Source organism: Rattus norvegicus, chromosome 8, assembly GCF_021556685.1.
Source record: "Rattus norvegicus strain SHRSP/BbbUtx chromosome 8, alternate assembly SHRSP_T2T, whole genome shotgun sequence".
Classification (NCBI taxonomy): Eukaryota; Metazoa; Chordata; class Mammalia; order Rodentia; family Muridae; genus Rattus; species Rattus norvegicus.
In genome coordinates, this window is record NC_141541.1 from 116,993,083 (window position 1) to 117,008,165 (window position 15,083).

General features: G+C 47.6%; 3 protein-coding genes across 16 annotated transcripts in view; 2 read left to right on the plus strand and 1 right to left on the minus strand.

Moving 5' to 3' along the window:
- Window positions 1-8,283, plus strand: part of Qrich1 (glutamine-rich 1) — a 39,503-nt gene extending 31,220 nt beyond the window's left edge. For all 12 annotated transcript variants that reach the window (XM_087561433.1, XM_087561429.1, XM_087561431.1 and 9 more), the window contains 4 exon segments: window positions 4,793-4,901; window positions 5,229-5,380; window positions 5,745-5,835; window positions 7,306-8,283. In XM_087561433.1, the coding sequence (XP_087417559.1) occupies window positions 4,793-4,901; window positions 5,229-5,380; window positions 5,745-5,835; window positions 7,306-7,498 (545 nt within the window). In that variant the 3' untranslated portion in view covers window positions 7,499-8,283.
- A 255-nt stretch (window positions 8,284-8,538) lies between these two features.
- On the plus strand, window positions 8,539-13,174 carry Impdh2 (inosine monophosphate dehydrogenase 2). 2 transcript variants are annotated; one of them, XM_087561434.1, is made up of 15 exons: window positions 8,577-8,722; window positions 9,127-9,175; window positions 9,549-9,650; window positions 9,728-9,802; window positions 10,082-10,288; window positions 10,605-10,692; window positions 10,769-10,968; window positions 11,051-11,141; window positions 11,228-11,323; window positions 11,540-11,611; window positions 12,233-12,376; window positions 12,463-12,607; window positions 12,695-12,838; window positions 12,922-13,005; window positions 13,091-13,164. In XM_087561434.1, the coding sequence occupies exons 1-15, from the start codon at window positions 8,625-8,627 to the stop codon at window positions 13,110-13,112; spliced, it is 1,617 nt and encodes a 538-aa protein (XP_087417560.1). In that variant the 5' UTR covers window positions 8,577-8,624; the 3' UTR covers window positions 13,113-13,164. The 2 variants fall into 2 exon arrangements, with proteins under 2 accessions (NP_954530.2, XP_087417560.1); NM_199099.3 differs by lacking the exon at window positions 11,540-11,611 and having other exon boundaries at window positions 8,539-8,722; window positions 13,091-13,174.
- Ndufaf3 (NADH:ubiquinone oxidoreductase complex assembly factor 3) lies at window positions 13,173-15,005 on the minus strand. 2 transcript variants are annotated; one of them, NM_001033971.2, is given in 5 exon segments: window positions 13,173-13,689; window positions 13,768-13,868; window positions 13,952-14,018; window positions 14,152-14,347; window positions 14,468-15,005. In NM_001033971.2, coding segments are annotated over 5 exon segments (540 nt in total). In that variant the 5' UTR covers window positions 14,527-15,005; the 3' UTR covers window positions 13,173-13,572.
- Window positions 15,006-15,083: the final 78 nt, after the last annotated feature.

Here is a 15,083-nt window from a genome sequence, read left to right on the forward strand (position 1 = left end):
AAATACCCACATAAAATAAAGAAAAGTTTAAGGGAAAAAAGGTTATAATCAGTGTACATCTGTCTGTAGATTGTACTGCTTTGGAGTCTTAAGACAGGAGGATCACTTGAACCCATGAGTTTGCAACCACCATGGTGATGTACAATACTAGTAACTCAAAAAGAATTTAACTTAATTTTTGCAGGATACTCTTAACAGAATTAAACTAGACGTGATTCATGCCCATAATCCTGAGTACTTTGCAAGTAGAGATGGGATCAGAGCTTCAAGGCCAGCCTGAACAGTGTAAATAGGGTTACTTGCATTTGACCTTACGTTCAAAATTACCCCTTTAACCCCAAAACAAAACCAGACACTGGAAAGGATTGGAGAGATGGTTGAATGGTTGAAAAGAGTGCTTACTGCTCTTGCAGGATCATGCAAACACCAATACACATAAAAGTAGGGTGTGTGTGAGTGAGCGAGCGTGCTTGTGAGAGAGAAGAGAGAGTGAGCTATGTTTATGTATCAAAGAGTAGGTGTTGGAATCTTTCTAAGGCTGTGGAGATGACACAGTTGATAAATCTTGCAAATATAGGGACATGACTTTAATATTCCAGAACCCACTTAAAAGCACCAGGGCATGGTAGTGTGTGCTAGTAACCCTTTGCTAGGAATACAAAGAGGATTCCTGGTACTTGCAGCTCAATTGGTTGTTTCTAGACCAATTAGAGATCCTGTCACAAAGGAGATAACGTGCATTCCCAGTACTTGTTCAAACACATGGATTTATGGAGACCATACTTAGCCATATCATAATAAGAAAATACACTTAGGGGTTGGGGATTTAGCTCAGTGGTAGAGCTCAAGACCCTGGGTTCCGTCCTCAGTTCCGAGAAAGAAAAAAGACAAAATAATAAGAAAGTACATTTAGTTCAACTTTCAAAGCCCCCATAGTCTATAGCAGTCTCAACAAGTTAAAGTCCAAAGTCACTTCTAAGATTCATCCAAACACTTAACTGTAATCCCCAAGGCAGGTCAGGAAACCAGCTGGGCAAACTCCACACATGTCCATGTCTGATGTCAAAGCCATCTTCAGATCTCCACCCCATTCCATCTTTCTTGATTGTAACAAACTTTTCTCCTAGACTGGTTCTACTCTCTGCAGCTTTCCTCAACATATATCCTTTGGCTCTGGTATGTCAAGCACATTGGGGTCTCCAGGGCAACTTCAGTGTTCTGAGCTTCTTGTTTCAATGTCTGGGATCCACACATGACCTTCTGGCTATTCCAGAGGGCTTGTGTCATTTCTTCAGCTCTGCCCTCTGTAGCACTCTAAGCGCAGATTGATCCACTTCACTGCTGTTTTTGGTGATCATCCCATGGTGCTGGCATCTCCAATACCCTGGGGTCTTCTGCTGCAATGAGGCTTCACTAATAGCCTCTCATGGGCCCTCTTCATGGCGCCAAGCCTCACCTCCTTTGCATGACCACTTCAGTCTTGGGCCATCAACTGCAACTAAGGCTGCACCTTCTCCAATGTCCTTCTCTGGCCTCTCTCACAATGCCAAGCCTCAGCTTCTCTCTATGACCCCTTCACGCCTTCAAAACCAGTACCACCTGGGTGACTCTTACACATTGCCAAGTACAGCTGCAACACAAGATACCTTGCTATCTCTGGAACACAGCCTCTTTGTGCTCTCAGAAAATACTGCCCAGAAGACTTCACGTCAATGAAGCTGGTCTCGATCACCACTAATTTTTTACCTCCAGTTAACCAGCATCTGTTGTACCAGTAGTTCCTTCTGTTCTTGAGTCTAAAACCATAGCCACATGGCCAAAGCTGTCGATTTCTTCTGCTTCCTGTGGCTGGAACATGTCCCCCTTATTACACCTTTCTGTTTTCCAAGACCCTCACTGCCTAAGCTTTGACAATCCTGGATCTTACTCTATTGATTGATCTTGAACTCAGAAATCTGCATGGCTCTGTCTCCTGGTATTAAAAGCGTGTACCACCATTTGTGGACTTCAGCTTTTTTTCATCTAGAATTTGTTCTGTCCCAGACTGGTCTGCCTGTTTCCTAGAATTAAAAGTGTGTCTCACCATGCCTGGACCTAAGGTTACCTGGGTTGGTATCTTGCCCCAAGGTCCCATTTTCTTAATCCTAGAACATACAATTCAGCTTCATCCTACTTTCTGGTATCCTTTTAATACTTTGAGCCATATATTTTATATTTTTCCTTTCTTTATAAAAGTGAACTTTAGTAACCACACAAAAAAATTTATAGCAGACTGTTTTGAGTCTTCATTTTCAAAGCAATTTATCTAAATCTTTTCACCTTAACCTCAGGTAGACTCCTCAGACAATGGCAAAAGTCAGCCACATTCTTCATCAAAATACCACTAAAACAGTCTGTAGGCCACATACTAAAATTCTTCTGCACCGAAACCTCTTGGGCCAGGTCTGCACAGTGCAAGTCACTCACAGCAACAAAGTCTTCCATTTTCCTACTACGATAGCTCATTAAGCTCCACGTAAAGGATTCCACTAATTTCCAAATCCAAAGTCCCTAATCCACATTCTTCCAAACAAAAGCATGGTCAAGGCCTATAACAGCAATACCCCAGTCCCTGGAACTAATTTCTGTCTTATTTTGGCCTTTACTGCTATGAAGAGACACCATGACCAAAGCAATTCTTTTTTTTTTTTTAAAGGAGTATACATTTTTTTAAAGATTTATTTATTTATTATATATAAGTTCACTGTAGCTGTCTTCAGACACACTAGAAGAGGGCATCGGATCTCTTTACAGATGGTTGTGAGCCACCATGTGGTTGCTGGGAATTGAACTCATGACCTCTGGAAGAGCACTCGGGTGCTCTTAACCACTGTGCCATCTCTCCAGCCCCGACCAAAGCAATTCTTAGAAGGACATTTAATTGGGTTGGCTTACAGGTTCAGAGGTTCAGTCCATTATTAAGGCAGGAGCATGGCGATGTCCAGGCATGCTTGGTGCAGGAGGAGCTGAAAGTTGGTGGCAGAGTTATTCAGGAAGAGTAAATATGCAATCATTTCCCTGAAATTGCTCTCATGAGATGGCTTTTCCTGAGGAGAAAGCTGTGTTGGGCTGTTGATATTATGTTGAAAGGCCTTCCAGTGTGATAGGAGAGGGAAAGCCACCCCCATTTTTACTGGGCTGTGATCTGTAAATGGCACAACAGACTGGCATGTGATCAGACACAGGCATCATTGGACAGTATAATTTCAACACTCAGAATTAGAGGTTAGATAAGATTGTAAGTTCCGGGCCAGCCTGGGCCACATAGCAGCCTAAGCATCAGGGAGAGACTCTGACCTAATCAATCAATCAATCAAAAGAAAAATGAAACGATCTAGAAATGTCTTTAAGAAATAAAGTGCTTTAAAGTAATAATAGGATGGTTTTATTTTTGTTTTGTTTGTGTTATTCTAGAAGTGTTACCTTCACTTCCTGACATTATTATATCATTTTAAGTCTTTAGACATAGCCTGTGTCCGCTCATCTGCTAGCCTGTCCCTAGTATACAAGCACTCGCACATCTTTAAAGGACTTCAGCACATGAAGGTTCCATGGTGGTCAAATCAAAGGGTGTGTTTCTAGTTTTCAGGCTCAGACTGTTGCCCTTTTGAACCCTGTGGCTGTAGGTTCGCTTGGCTATCAGAGTAGTAAGTGCCTTTTGGAGGAAACTTGTAGTTTAAGTATCAGCCTTCCCTTTTGTTCATAAAATCGCTTTGCTAACCAGAGGTAGTAGATGTATATGGTCTTTATATTCCAAATTTCTGTGCCATAGACAGCCTGAAAATATGATCTAAGTGCTAGAGAGATAATTCAAGTGTTATTATAAGCACATGTTGCTCTTGCAGAGAACCTAGATCAACTCCCAGCCACCACCACGTGGTGATTCACAGCCATCTGTAACTCCACTTCCAGGGGATCAGATAGCATCTCCTGACCTTCACAGGCATCAGGCATTCACACAGTGCACACACATCCACAGGGGTGGAGCTCTCAGCATAGAAGAAGCAGAGCTTGGGTTGTAGCTTTAAGTAATTTACTTTCCTTAACCACAGTCCTTTTGTGCTAATCATCTTTGATTGGGCCAATTAGGAAGAAATGATTTAAGTACAACAGTTTTCTATCACCTTGAAACTTAATTAGAAACAAGTAGTCATTATTAGGGCCTACCACAGAAATTTGATTGCCACCCAGGGATCTGTGTTTTTGTTGTTTCTTTTATTTATTTTATGTATATAAGTGCTCCATCTGCTTATATACTTCTTGTCAGAAGAGAGCATTGGATCCCAGTATAGATAGTTGTGAGCCACCATGTGGTTGCTGCGAATCGAACTTAGGACTCTGGAAAGTAGACGGTGCTCTTCCAGTCTCCATTTCCTGGTGGCTCTAACCACTGAGACATCTCTTTAACCATTTTTTTTTTAAATAATTCCTTTTTATTTTTTATGGGCATCAATGTTTTGTTTGCAGGTATGTTTTTATTGAGGGTGTCTGAGCCCCTGGAACTGGAGGTACGGACAGGTGTGAGCTGCCCTGTGGGTGCTGGGAATTGAACCAGGGAACTCTGAAAGAGGAGCCAGTGTTCTTATGAGCCATCTCTCTAGCCCTGCATCTGTGTTTTAGCTAGCTTTAGATTATACAGTCTAGTGATATTTGCCCTGATTTAAGACTGTCCCTGTGTAGTCCTCATCCCATCTGGTCCTGGTGTTGGTGGACCTGTCATCAAGTTGTTGCAGTGGTGCTCTGTTCCTCCTAGGCTATGTTCTGCCCAGCCACGTGACTGAAGAGATGCTGTGGGAATGCAAGCAGCTTGGGGCACATTCCCCTTCGACACTGCTGACCACCCTCATGTTCTTCAACACCAAGTAAGTACTCTAGGAGCTACTACAGTAAAGACGGGCAAACCCAGGAGGACTTCTGCACTCCTCTCATACATTTGAGAAATGTTGAGCTAGTTTGAGTTCCAGTTGGCCACATTTGTGTGTGGTGAATGGTAAAGTGCAAACAGCCTTGCCAGACCCCCTTCAATCTATATTGATATGGTTCTTTCTCTGGACAATGTGCTTGAGCATGGCCCTACCTAGATCCCGGGAATGAGGAGTGGTTCATTCTGAGTCACTGATGGGCAGACGGTGAGTTATCGTCTCCTCCTGGCCTCCCTCTCTTTTCCTTGCCTTGTACTTGTGGTCCAGGTACTTTCTGTTGAAGACAGTAGATCAGCACATGAAGCTGGCGTTCTCCAAGGTCCTCCGGCAGACAAAGAAGAGCCCCTCGAATCCTAAGGATAAAAGCACTAGTATCCGCTACCTGAAGGCCCTCGGAATACATCAGACTGGCCAGAAAGGTAGGGATACCAGGCAAAAGTGCATATTGTGTTCTGACTTTGTCCTATGGGAATGTGTGTGCAAGTTGAGGTTCTCTGGGCAGCACAGCTGTTTCCCTCTCAGCACTTTCCACTCCTCATCCCTTTCCTCTCTAACCCAGCCTCTCTCTCCTGGGGTGGCTGAATGCCTAAAGTTAGTATGTAGGTTTGCACCACCATGCCAGGTCTGTCCTGTGTGTGTGTTGGTGTTTGTTTACCCCACACGCATGCTTGTCCTTGGCACAGGTGCCACCATACACATGGTTGGAGGATAACTCAGTTTTCTCTTTCTTTGTGTTGAATACTGGGTATTGAACTTGTTCTTTTGTTTTTTTTTTTTAAATAGTTACAGATGACATGTATGCAGAACAGACAGAAAATCCAGAGAACCCATTAAGGTGTCCCATCAAGCTCTACGATTTCTACCTCTTCAAATGGTGAGGAGGCTTTGTACACTAACTATACCTGTGTGTGTGTGTGTGTGTGTGTTTGGGAGTATGACCTTGAACTCCTGATTCCAGACTAGAATGACAGACTGCCTCCCCATGACAGACACAATAGAAATACCTCTGGGCCACCTCTTCAATCTCAGTACTGCAGAGGCAGAGGCCAGGCCCTCACAGAGAAACCCTGTCTTAAAAACAACAAAAATAATAAAGATGAACACAGATAGTAAAAGAGAAGTGAGGGGTGTTGCTTAGGATTAGATTGATTATCTGGTGTGCCCTGAATTGAGTCCCCAGGACTGCCAAAGAAGTAACTTTTGAGTTCCAAAACAAACTCTTCTTTAAAACCCAGGTTATCCTGAGGCTCACTTCACTTAGATCAGGTTGGCCTGAGACTTGAATTCACACAATCTACCTTCCTCTGCCTCTTGAGTGCTGGGAGTAATGGTCTGTTCTACCACACCTAGCCAAAGAAATAAGGTTTGTTTGATTTGCCAAAATGTGTAATTTATACACTACCATATATAGAAGGGATCTTGAACTTTGATAGCCACTTCCTTTGAGACATTGTCTTTTCTACATAGCTTTGGGTTGCCTGGAATTTAATCTGTAAACCAGGCTGGCCTCAAACTCACTGCCTTTGACAGTGCTGGGATTAAAAGTCTGCATCACCATGACAGGCTCTTGACAGGATTTTTCATAGAGGAGCTATACAGGTACAGAGGCTTTTTTCTTTTAAAATTATATAGTGAACATGGTCCACTACTCTGGCTCAATTTGTTACTGGTACCATCAGCATAAGGGTGTGGGGGTGTTCCTTTAAGTTTCTGATTGTTTTCTTGTCACAGCAGGTTGGCACATTCTTTTCATATCAATGTCAGAAGAACTGTTGTGGTTATGGGTCTTTGTACTTTCATTAGAATAAAACCTTTGGTCATTCCTCACTATTCTATAAAAAAAACACACAATGATCCTCTCGTGTACTTGCATTGCTAGTTCATGTCTGCTGCTTTAAAAGCCGGTACCCATACTTTACGTCCAAGGGCGTAAAGTTTTCTCTTTCCTTGACATTAGTAGCTCAAATAGAAATATTCAGATTGCCTGCCTTTGTTCTCTGTCAGGAACCCACCCACTTACTTAACATCTGTACCTAAGATAGAGCTGCCACATACTCATTAAATCTTTGAAGGGATGGGTGAGTGGGGTGTTAGATGGGCTGAGTGTGCTGAGGACTGCAGAGGGGCAGCACTGTAGGCAAAATGAGCCCAGAGAAGATGGTTGTTGGTGTTTGCTGCTGAGTTGTAAACAAAGTGATTAAACAGCTGGAGCTCGGTCTTCTAGATGGTGAGATCTGCTGCAAATGGGGTAGATAGACTCAGAGGAGTTCAACCTGAGATTGTGTTTTGGAGGCAAACTGGAAGGGTTAAAATGTTGCTGTTACTTACTGAGCTCATTCTTCAGCCCCCAGAGTGTGAAAGGCCGAAATGACACCTTTTACCTGACTCCTGAGCCTGTTGTGGCTCCCAACAGCCCGATCTGGTACTCAGTCCAGCCTATCAGCCGAGAGCAGATGGGACAGATGCTGACCCGGATCCTGGTTATACGAGAGATTCAAGAAGCCATTGCCGTGGCCAACGCAACCACCATGCACTGAGGTGCCTCAGCCACAGGAAAAAAAAAATCCAGGAAAAACCAGACAGACTTTTACACTAAAGGAGAGGCCTCCATTTTTTTCTTTTTCTTTTTCCTTCAATTCGTAGTTCTAATGCTTTTCAGGCGACTTCTGTTAAAAATGTAAAAGACAATGTTGCCCTCTTTGCATCTTCATAAAATGGGCAGACCCCCTGGTTCATGGGTATATGGTTTTCCTAGAACTTGATGTCCTAGGAAGTGGTTGGCTTTTACCTTTCTTTTCCTTTTTTTTCTTTTGTCTGGGCTGGAGTGTGGGGGAAGGGACTTGGACTGTATGGAGAAATATAGGCCCTTCCCTTCCTCAAGGCAGATGGAGCAGCCGATGAATCAACCCTCCTGCAAACCCCCACCTTTCACTCTGGACCGGCAGGCTTAACCACTCGGAGCCACGATTTTTCTTTTTTTTCTTTTTTTTTTTTTTTAAATGCTCAGACATAAACTTAGCATCTTGATGGAATAAAAATGAGGGGAACTTCAATTATGATTTTTATTAAAGACAATTTCTATTACACCCTTCTTTATGACAAGTGACATAGATGTTAAAGTAAAAACTTTACCATGCTTTTTTTTTTTTTTTTTTTTTTTTTTTTTTTTTTGGCCTAACATTGAGGCCTTAAACCTGAGGCTCCTGTGCCTGATGGAATTCTTGTAACATACACTTGTGTATCATATAAAGATACCACTCTTTCTCTTATGTATTCTTATTCTAGTTGTTTATTAAGAATGACAAGCACGTCTTTTCAACAAGCTACTGGAGAATGTGTCTTTATTTGGGGGAGGAGCTTTGCGGGGGTGGGGGGAAGTGGAGACAAAATTGAATGGGCCTGGATCTCCGAGGGAGGGGCGCAGGCCGGGCTGGGACGGGATCAGCCCTCTGGCCTTAGTCCCTGTAAACGGGATAAGCACGCGTTTATCCTCCGCTAGCTCCGCCTCTACAGGGCGTGGCACCATACGCACGCCCTACGCCCCGGCGTCAGTGACGCACGCGACGTGTGACGGAGTAGTCTAGTTTATATTGGCGCGGTCCAGAAGGCAGAGGCCTCTGCGGCGCGGTCCTCTGAGGCACGCGTCCGTGTTCCTCGTTGGTCATGGCGGACTACCTGATTAGCGGAGGCACTTCTTACGTGCCAGACGACGGGCTCACCGCACAGCAGCTCTTCAACTGCGGGGACGGCCTGACCTACAAGTGCGGGTCTAGGGCACTATTGTGGGCGAGGAGAGGGGGGCCGCATGCCGGCGAGAAGGCCGGATGAGGGAGGGCTTCGCTGAAGCTCTACGGATGGGGAACAGGTCCCGGCAGTTACCTATCACCGGAGAATAACTTTGACATTGGTGGAGCAGGGGCTGGGGTGGAGCGAGTGCTCTCAATAGTCCTTAAGACTTGAGTCTTGAGACTCGGTTCTCTGGATATATAGAATTGTTACGTGTGCAGTAGCACTAATGACACCTCGGTGGCATCCAACCAGTGACGTCTTGCTTGTGCCACACGTGCTCAGCAGCTCCCTCCTCAAGAGTTTTAGGGGATGATGGGTGGAGTTGAAGTTTCTTGCTGTCACAAGATTGAGAGTCCTGCCCATTTCCCTCTTCCAGTGACTTTCTCATTCTTCCTGGATATATCGACTTCACTGCGGACCAGGTGGTGAGTATAATAAGGTATTGGGTTTTCTGTTGTGTTTTCGAGACAGCCTACCAATGTAACTGTGGCTGCTCCGGAACTGGTTAGGTTGACCAGGCTAACCCCTAATTATTAGTGTCAGACTCAGACCTCTGTGGTTTCTGAGTGAGTACTGGTATTAGAGTAGGCAGGTCCCACTATGCTCACGCTAGGAACTGAGTTGGTAAACATCAAGGGGAGGGGTAAGATGCTGTCTGTTAACGTGAACTCCTGCACCAGAGGGGCTTGGGTGCATGGGGTAGTCTTAGTGGGATGGTCTTCCCGGAGATCATGCGGATCACCCAGGGCTCCTGTTATGGACGCTGTATTTTCTTTTGCTGTTCCTTTATCTCCTCAGGACTTGACCTCTGCTCTAACCAAGAAGATTACTCTGAAGACCCCCTTGGTTTCCTCACCTATGGACACTGTCACGGAGGCTGGAATGGCCATCGCAATGGCGGTGAGGCTTGTGGGCCATGGGTGCCGTCTTATAGCCAAAGATTACACCTCTTAGTTTATCACTTGTGTCTCTTGTAGCTTACAGGAGGCATTGGCTTCATCCACCACAACTGCACACCTGAATTCCAGGCCAATGAAGTTCGGAAAGTGAAGGTTAGAAGGGCAAAAATCATGGCCAAGAGTTCCTGGGAATTACAGGCGTGGGGTGGGAGTGGAGGGTTTGTTTTGCTAAGCGTCCTCTCCTCGTGCTGTGAGGTTCAGTAAGGAAGACCTAGACCCCATGTCGTAAGCTGGTGCACAGTGCTTCCAGAGACCTCTGTCCTTGTTTGAGGGTTTGATTTGGTTCTGTGGCTCTGCTGTACAGGACAGTTGGGCATGGGCCTGATGACAGTGATTTCAAAGATGCAGTGACCTTCTCACCATACCTTCCAGAAATATGAACAGGGATTCATCACTGACCCTGTGGTCCTTAGCCCCAAGGATCGTGTGCGCGATGTTTTTGAGGCCAAAGCCAGGCATGGCTTCTGTGGTATCCCCATCACAGATACCGGCCGGATGGGGAGTCGATTGGTGGGCATCATCTCCTCGAGGGACATTGACTTCCTCAAGGAGGAAGAGCATGATCGCTTCTTGGAAGAGGTAGGTGCTGCTGCCTGAGGAGAAACCAAGGTCTAAACTACTTCATTGCAGTTTCTGCATCCCTTTCCCTGCAGGGACTCTGGTGACTAAATGTCGGCTAACATTTGTGCTTCCTTTTCTTCCCCGTGCTCTTCTGTGGTCCTTCTCTAGATAGGTCGTTCCCTATCCTGTGATCTTCAGAACAACTACTGAGTGCCTGTCAGGAGGGGTGGTTTGGGTCTATGTATGTGATCATGGTGGCCTTTGATAGTTTAGTATGGCTGTGGGCAGGGGGGATCCTGGTCTTAACTGGTCTTTGCCTCATGACTAACCCTAGATCATGACTAAGAGAGAAGATTTAGTGGTAGCCCCTGCCGGCGTCACTCTAAAAGAAGCAAATGAAATTCTGCAGCGCAGTAAAAAGGGTGAGTCCTAACCTAAGGGTGGGAAGGGGCTCGGAACGTATATTCAGGACCCTGACTCATGTCCTGCTGTCTTCAGGAAAGTTGCCCATTGTGAATGAGAGTGATGAGCTGGTAGCCATCATCGCCCGGACAGACCTCAAGAAGAATCGTGACTACCCACTGGCTTCCAAAGATACCAAAAAGCAACTACTGTGTGGGGCAGCCATTGGCACCCATGAGGATGACAAGTATCGGCTGGACTTACTGGCCCTTGCTGGTGTGGATGTGGTAGTTTTGGTAAGCTCCAGTAGAGGTGGGGTGGCTCTCTACAGGTGGTTTGCGGTATCATGGTGTATCTAGAACTTCCTTTCTGTTCTAGGACTCTTCCCAGGGAAACTCCATTTTCCAAATCAATATGATCAAGTACATCAAGGAAAAATACCCCAATCTCCAGGTCATCGGAGGCAATGGTAAGAGAGGACAGGACTAAGTGGGCGATGAGACGCACGCTTTCCTCCCACCTGGACCCTCATTTCGCCCTTCTGTTTCACTGTAGTAGTCACTGCTGCTCAAGCCAAGAACCTCATCGACGCAGGTGTGGACGCTCTGCGAGTCGGCATGGGAAGTGGTTCCATCTGCATCACCCAGGAAGGTAAAATGATGCTCTGACTGGGGCCGGCGGCTCTTAGGGGAACTACACTTGAGTCCTCCAACATGGGCAACTCTAGGGCCAAACCGGCCTCTTGGATGGGTGACACGGCTGGAAGCAAGACAAGTTCTTGTCATCACCTGCCACTCCCTGCCTAGCCTGGCCTCCTTGCTCCTGCTCTGTGCCCTCTCTAAACTCTGGTCTGTTTGTTTTATTTAGCGGCTCCCAAGATCCCACCAGACATAAAGTCCCACAGCCCCAAATGCCCTTCTACTGTCTCGGGCTGCTATAGTAAGTCCGGCCCGGCCCACTGGCCCGGCCCAGCTGCCCACTGCCCGGCTGCTTGGTTGACTGTAGCTGTAGCTCCCAGGGTTTGTGGTGCTGTTGGGTGGGCAGGGCAAACAGATGTACAGACCATGGTTTGGGGGCTGCTTGAGATCACAGCTCCTTCCTAGGGTGCTCTTAGAGCAGGACCTCCTTCCTGAGGCAGGCCCTGCTCTGTCCCATACTCTCCAGTAGGCATGGCTCAACCACCACTATTTGAACTTGTTCTCTTCTGTTACTCCTGCCCTGATCTTGCCTGAGCTGTTCACTGTGCAGGAAAGGCAAGGCCCTGACTTGGCGTCTCTAGATACTAACTGCACGGTGACTCTAGCCCCGTCTGATACCAGCTGGGCGGGGCTTCCCGGCTGCTATAAACTGCATGTGCCTGAGGCTGCCGTGGGCCCTGCACACATGCACGAGCACAGACAGAGGTGAGGGCAGAACAGTGTGTAATGTTTAAGGCAGATGGGTAGTAGCCATCCCAAACACATCTCTTCATCAGCTATCACTCGGTGTAGGTCTTTCAGAGTCCTGTGAGTGGCCCCTTGTATCCCCATCCCATCTGTCTGTCCCTCCCTCTCTCGACAGTGTTGGCCTGTGGGCGACCCCAAGCAACAGCAGTATACAAGGTCTCTGAGTATGCCCGTCGCTTCGGTGTCCCTGTTATTGCTGATGGAGGAATCCAGAATGTGGGTCATATTGCCAAAGCTTTGGCTCTTGGGGCCTCTACAGGTGAGACCTAGTAATCTTGGGGCCTGGTGGGGTCCCCTTTCATGCACTTCTCAGATTCTGCCCCTAGCTTACTTGTCTGTCCACAGTCATGATGGGCTCCCTCTTGGCTGCCACCACTGAGGCCCCTGGTGAGTACTTCTTCTCCGATGGGATCCGGCTGAAGAAGTATCGTGGTATGGGCTCTCTTGATGCCATGGACAAACACCTCAGCAGCCAGAACCGATATTTCAGGTAGGACAGGCAGACAAGTCAACCCACCTCATCCTGCACTGGTCTCACTCCTCGGCAGTTTTGTTCATGTCCTGCCTCTTCCAACAGTGAAGCTGACAAGATCAAAGTGGCCCAAGGAGTTTCAGGGGCAGTGCAGGACAAAGGGTCTATCCACAAGTTTGTCCCTTATTTGATTGCTGGCATCCAGCATTCCTGTCAGGACATTGGTGCCAAGAGCTTAACCCAAGTCAGGTGAGCTTGGGTAGCTGGGACTTCAGTAGAGGGAGTGGTGCCCAGTCAGCTACTGTCTGCACCTAATGCCTGCTGCTTTTCAGAGCCATGATGTACTCGGGGGAACTTAAATTTGAGAAGAGAACGTCCTCAGCTCAGGTGGAAGGTGGCGTTCACGGCCTCCATTCGTAAGTAGCCCAGTGCTTGGGTGGAAGCCTCTGCCTACCTGAGACATCTTCCTTCCTCCTAAACTCAGCTGCCTTCTCCCTACAGGTATGAGAAACGGCTCTTCTGAAAACAGATCCAGTATATGCCTTGAATTTTTCAATAAAAGTTTGAAAAAACAAGTGGCAACTGAATTTTGAATTCTTTTCATTCTCACCACCATCGCACATGTTCAGAGTATGATCTCGTTTGTGACAGCCTTGGGCCATGCCATGTGTAGTTCAGACCTTAGTTCTACTTCTAAAGAAGTCAGAAAAGCTACTGGGGTCTCCTCAAATCTGTACATGAGCAAAGTAGATATTGAACACTGCATCCTGGTTTTTATGGGCTCAGAGAATTGTCTGAGTGAAAACAGCCCTTACTTCCCCTCTTCCCCAGTCACCAGCCAAACCCAGCAACACAACTAATATATAAGAAGATCATAAATTATTATCCTGGGTGAGCATGACAGCTAGTGTGCCAAGAGGGGGAGTAGGGAAGGCACGGGGAGATCACGAAGCTCAGTGCCCTCCTTGACTGTTCTGGATGGTTCACTCTGTGGTTTGACCAGAAGAGGCAAGTGCAGTCTCTCCAGGTGGGGGGATGAGGGCAGCTCCTGTCACTCGACCTTCGTGGCACAGGAAGTTGAAGGTGGCACAGGCGTTAGGCTGCAATGACAACAGAATTAACAGTGCCTGGGCTGAGTAGGCCTCAACTAGGTAGAGTTTTCATGTCCAAAGACCTACCGTGTCCTGTATCTCCACCGCAATTCCCCGCTGCCTCATGGCCTGCAGGACTTGAGAGTGCAGCCGCTCAGTCTTGTTTCCGGTGCCCACCACAACAATCTCTAAGGAAAGTGTAGGCAACCAAATGTTGAAGGTCTGATACAGAAGGTACCACCTAGGACCCAGTGCTCCCTCTGCCCCATACCTATCCTAGGTTCCAGCATCCAGAAAATCGAGAAGCTCTCTTCAGTGATATCCTGATGAGATCCCACCTGTATGGAAGCAGGGGCCATTCAACACGTCAAATCTATACACGCTTTACTCAGCGGCACAATAAAGCTAAATTTGCTAAGAGGGAGTGGCTTTTGGCACTACGTATAAATTGCAGTGTAGGGGAAGGCTCACGTTCCACTGGACCACGGTCTGTGGGAGCAGCGCACAAGGTCCAAACACGCGGTTTCCGTTGATAGTGAAACCTCTGCTATTGTAGCTGTCGATGTATACGGCCTGAGGGAACTCGTTTTGCAGCAAAGAGATACGCGTCCGCTGGTATAACTCATCGTCAGCCGGAGAAAGCCGGTGCCCCCGACTCGGGCTCCTCCTGCGGAGGTCTAAAGTCAGGAGCTCATGGCCAGGCCGTACTACTGTGCGGGACTGAAAGGTCGGAGGCCACGTGGTCAGAGGCTGGACAAGGGATGCTTACCACAGCCTATCGACGTACCGACCGAGCGTCGCAGGTCGCGTTCGGTAAAGGCAGCGAAATCCTAGAGCAGTGGCCATAGCTGCAACGGCGCGTAATGACCCGGTCTCAGGGGCAGAGTTGTCTGTCTCAAATCGGCCACAGCGCCCCCCTGCGTCCCGGAGGGCAACGCGCACCTTAGCTGTCGCAGTGGGCCAGAACAGAGAGCCTCTGTCCCCTAGTGCGGTTCTTATGTCAGCACCTGTCGCCCACCCCGCCCCAGGACTCCTGCGACAGTCCCTAAGGAGGAGGGGGGAAAACACCTGCTAGTACGGGTGCCCTCAGGGTATTGTTTAGGCCACCGCCACGGCCTGTTCCTCGGATTCTCAGCCATTATTCGGGCTCCCAGGGACCAGGGCGGGGCAGCTGCGCACCTGGTCCTGTTATGAACACCTGGCCAGGGTGTGGTGCCAGCCTCCAGGCCCTTAATCCCAGGCTTTGGAGAGCCGGGCTCCGAGGGCGGGGCGGATGGCTAAGGTTTCCCTAGCTAGTCTCGAAATCGCTGCTTTCCCCAACCGTCACCCTCGCGACCGTTGGCGATGGCGCAGCGCTCCATGAGAGGCGTGGCCGAGAGTGGATTGGTTTCCCGGCAGCGCGA